This window comes from Pinus tabuliformis, chromosome 2_2 (assembly GCF_031772625.1).
Source record: "Pinus tabuliformis cultivar Carrire ecotype Pingquan chromosome 2_2, CPIR1, whole genome shotgun sequence".
Lineage (NCBI taxonomy): Eukaryota > Viridiplantae > Streptophyta > Pinopsida > Pinales > Pinaceae > Pinus > Pinus tabuliformis.
The window spans coordinates 636,720,537-636,722,954 of NC_142300.1; the positions used below are offsets into that span (position 1 = coordinate 636,720,537).

General features: G+C 36.2%; 1 protein-coding gene across 1 annotated transcript; it reads left to right on the forward strand.

Annotated features, from left to right (window-relative positions):
• The first annotated feature begins 324 nt into the window (after positions 1-324).
• LOC149194235 (uncharacterized) lies at positions 325-1,384 on the forward strand. Its single transcript, XM_089407592.1, has 4 exons — positions 325-814; positions 910-990; positions 1,094-1,174; positions 1,255-1,384. The coding sequence occupies exons 1-4, from the start codon at positions 325-327 to the stop codon at positions 1,359-1,361; spliced, it is 759 nt and encodes a 252-aa protein (XP_089263718.1). The 3' UTR covers positions 1,362-1,384.
• The last annotated feature ends 1,034 nt before the right edge of the window (positions 1,385-2,418 follow it).

Genomic DNA, 2,418 nt, shown 5'->3' on the forward strand with positions numbered 1-2,418 from the left:
TGGCTATTCTATACTCTAATAAAAAATGTTGAGCCATGTTATTGATTCAAGGAAATTCTGAAAAAAGAAGGATATTTGAACAACCACAAGAAAGAGAAGCAGCTTGAATCATCAATGGAAAAGGCTAGAAGAATTCCAGACAGTGATTGTAGGCCTCATGAGAGCATATCTCACGCTTATTGGGTGAGGAGTCAAAGTAAACCTAATAAGCAATATCTTATCATATGGCATCGCACAAATTTTATCACTTGTGATTGCCCATGGTCTATTCGTGGAAACATTTGCAAGCATGACATAAAGGTAGATTGGTTACATTCCTCCTTAATGGATTCAAACCCTTTATTGGATCTTGATACCACACCTAATACATTGAATTCCCCTCCTGAGATAAGTATTGAGGCACCAAACCTTGATGCAAATACTAGCACAACTATTTTGGATGATGAAAATGTTGAAGACCTTAATTTGTTGAGAAAGGAGTTGTTTGGCTATCTAGACCTGTTTCGGAATAGTCCTCCTTCTACTGTGAGTAAGACAAAACAATTAATTGATTTGGCTAAAAAATTTGTGGATGATGTTAATGATCTTCATATTATGGATTATGACTTCACCCTTGGGTTGGGTGCTTATGAGTCATCTTTAAAGAAGAAGAAGAGTTTCCTTAGTCCTAAGAAGAAAAATAAAAGAAGCAAAAAAAATGCCAGCTTGGATATTGATTTGAATGTCCCTGCATCTGAAGATGAACCATTTCAATTTCAACACCTTAACAAGCGTGGTCGTCCTCGCTCTAACAATGCATCCTCTACTGTCCCAAGTAAGTTCTATAGAGAGATTTATGATATTGTTTTCTCTTAACTATGTGCATTGGTTGTTGTTGATGTAGTTAATGTAGTGTTTGAATGTTTGCAGGGGTGCACTATCCAAATATTGTGCCTTCACTTGAAGCACGTAGACAGAAGAACCATCACTCTATTTATCACATGAGTCAAGGTGAATTTGATGGGACACCTAATGATGTAGTCTATATTCTGATGCCTCTATAAATTAGCATCATATTATTTTCTCTGATGGAAATTACATTGTTATCTTACAGATACAACATCTTCTTCAATGGATCGCCCTCCATCCAAACATGATTGGCTCATTGACAACACCCAAATTGGTCATTTTCCAGGTTTGTTGCTATGTCATTTCTCTTATCTGTGTGCACTGGTTGTTGTTGATGTTGTTAATGCAATGTTTGAATGTTTGTAGGGGTGCACCATCCCAATAATATACCTTCACTTGAAGCACATAGACAGAAGCATCATCCCTCTATTTATCACATCAGTCAAGGTGCATTTGACAAGACACCTAATTGATGTAGTTTGTATTCTGATGCCTCTATAACTTAACATCATATTATTTGCTCTGATGGAAATTACATTGTTATGTTACATATACAAATGCTTCTTCAATGGATCTCCCTCCATCCGAACATGATTGGCTCATTGACAACACCCAAATTGGTCATTTTCCAGGTTTGTTGTTATGCCTTTTCTCTTATCTGTGTGCACTGGTTGTTGTTGATGTTGTTAATGTAGTTTTTGAATATTTGCAGGGGTGCACCATCCCCATATTGTGCCTTCACTTGAAGCATGTAGACAGAAGAACCATTGCTCTATTGATCACATGAGTCAAGGTGCATTTAATGGGATCCCTAATTGATGTAGTTTGTATTTTGATCCCTGTATTAATTCACATGATATTATTTGGTCTGATGGAAATTGCATTGTTATCTTACAGATACAAAAACTTCTTCAATGGATCAACCTCCATCTGAACAAGATTGGCTCATTGACAACACCCAAATTAGTGATTTTCCAGGTTTGTTTCCATGTTTATGCTCTTAGTTTGCTCTTAAATTGTGTAGTGGTTGTTGTTGCCGTTGTTAATATGGTGTCTAAATGTTTGCATATTGACCCAGGACATAGAATAAACCAGTAGGGCTGAGGAAAAGACATAAAGGTTAACCAACTTGTAGGCTTCTCCAACAAATTGTCAGAGAAAATCCAGCTTCTTCTTCTTTAATCTCCCATATACCAGCATTCGTGTCATGAATTTCATTGCAGTTGATGATGCTAGGTTGTTGAGGATTCTTGGTGTAGTGACCAGCTTTTGTTAGGTGTGATTCTTATATATGAGGAGTTGGTTGTTAGGGTTTTCTTGGTTTCACTGGCTAGGGTTTGAAATTGTTCCAACTTGTGATAAGTTGCAAATATGTACATGTACTTCTCTTTTCTATATAAATAAAGTGTTCAATGGTCCAATAATCAAGTACTTGCATATTTGATTATGAGCTTGTTTTCTCTTTCTTCATTGGGTAATTTCCAACACTTTTTTTTATAATGACAATTTCACATGACAGAATGCAATAAA

What these genes read in the sequence shown, in the direction of transcription:
- LOC149194235 (XM_089407592.1), top strand. Translation starts at nt 325, where the DNA reads ATGGATTCAAACCCTTTATTGGATCTTGATACCACACCTAATACATTG. An exon ending in TATTTATCACATGAGTCAAG is followed by an intron (nt 991 to 1,093) that starts GTGAATTTGATG and finishes GTTATCTTACAG; the next exon opens with ATACAACATCTTCTTCAATG. An exon ending in CCAAATTGGTCATTTTCCAG is followed by an intron (nt 1,175 to 1,254) that starts GTTTGTTGCTAT and finishes GAATGTTTGTAG; the next exon opens with GGGTGCACCATCCCAATAAT.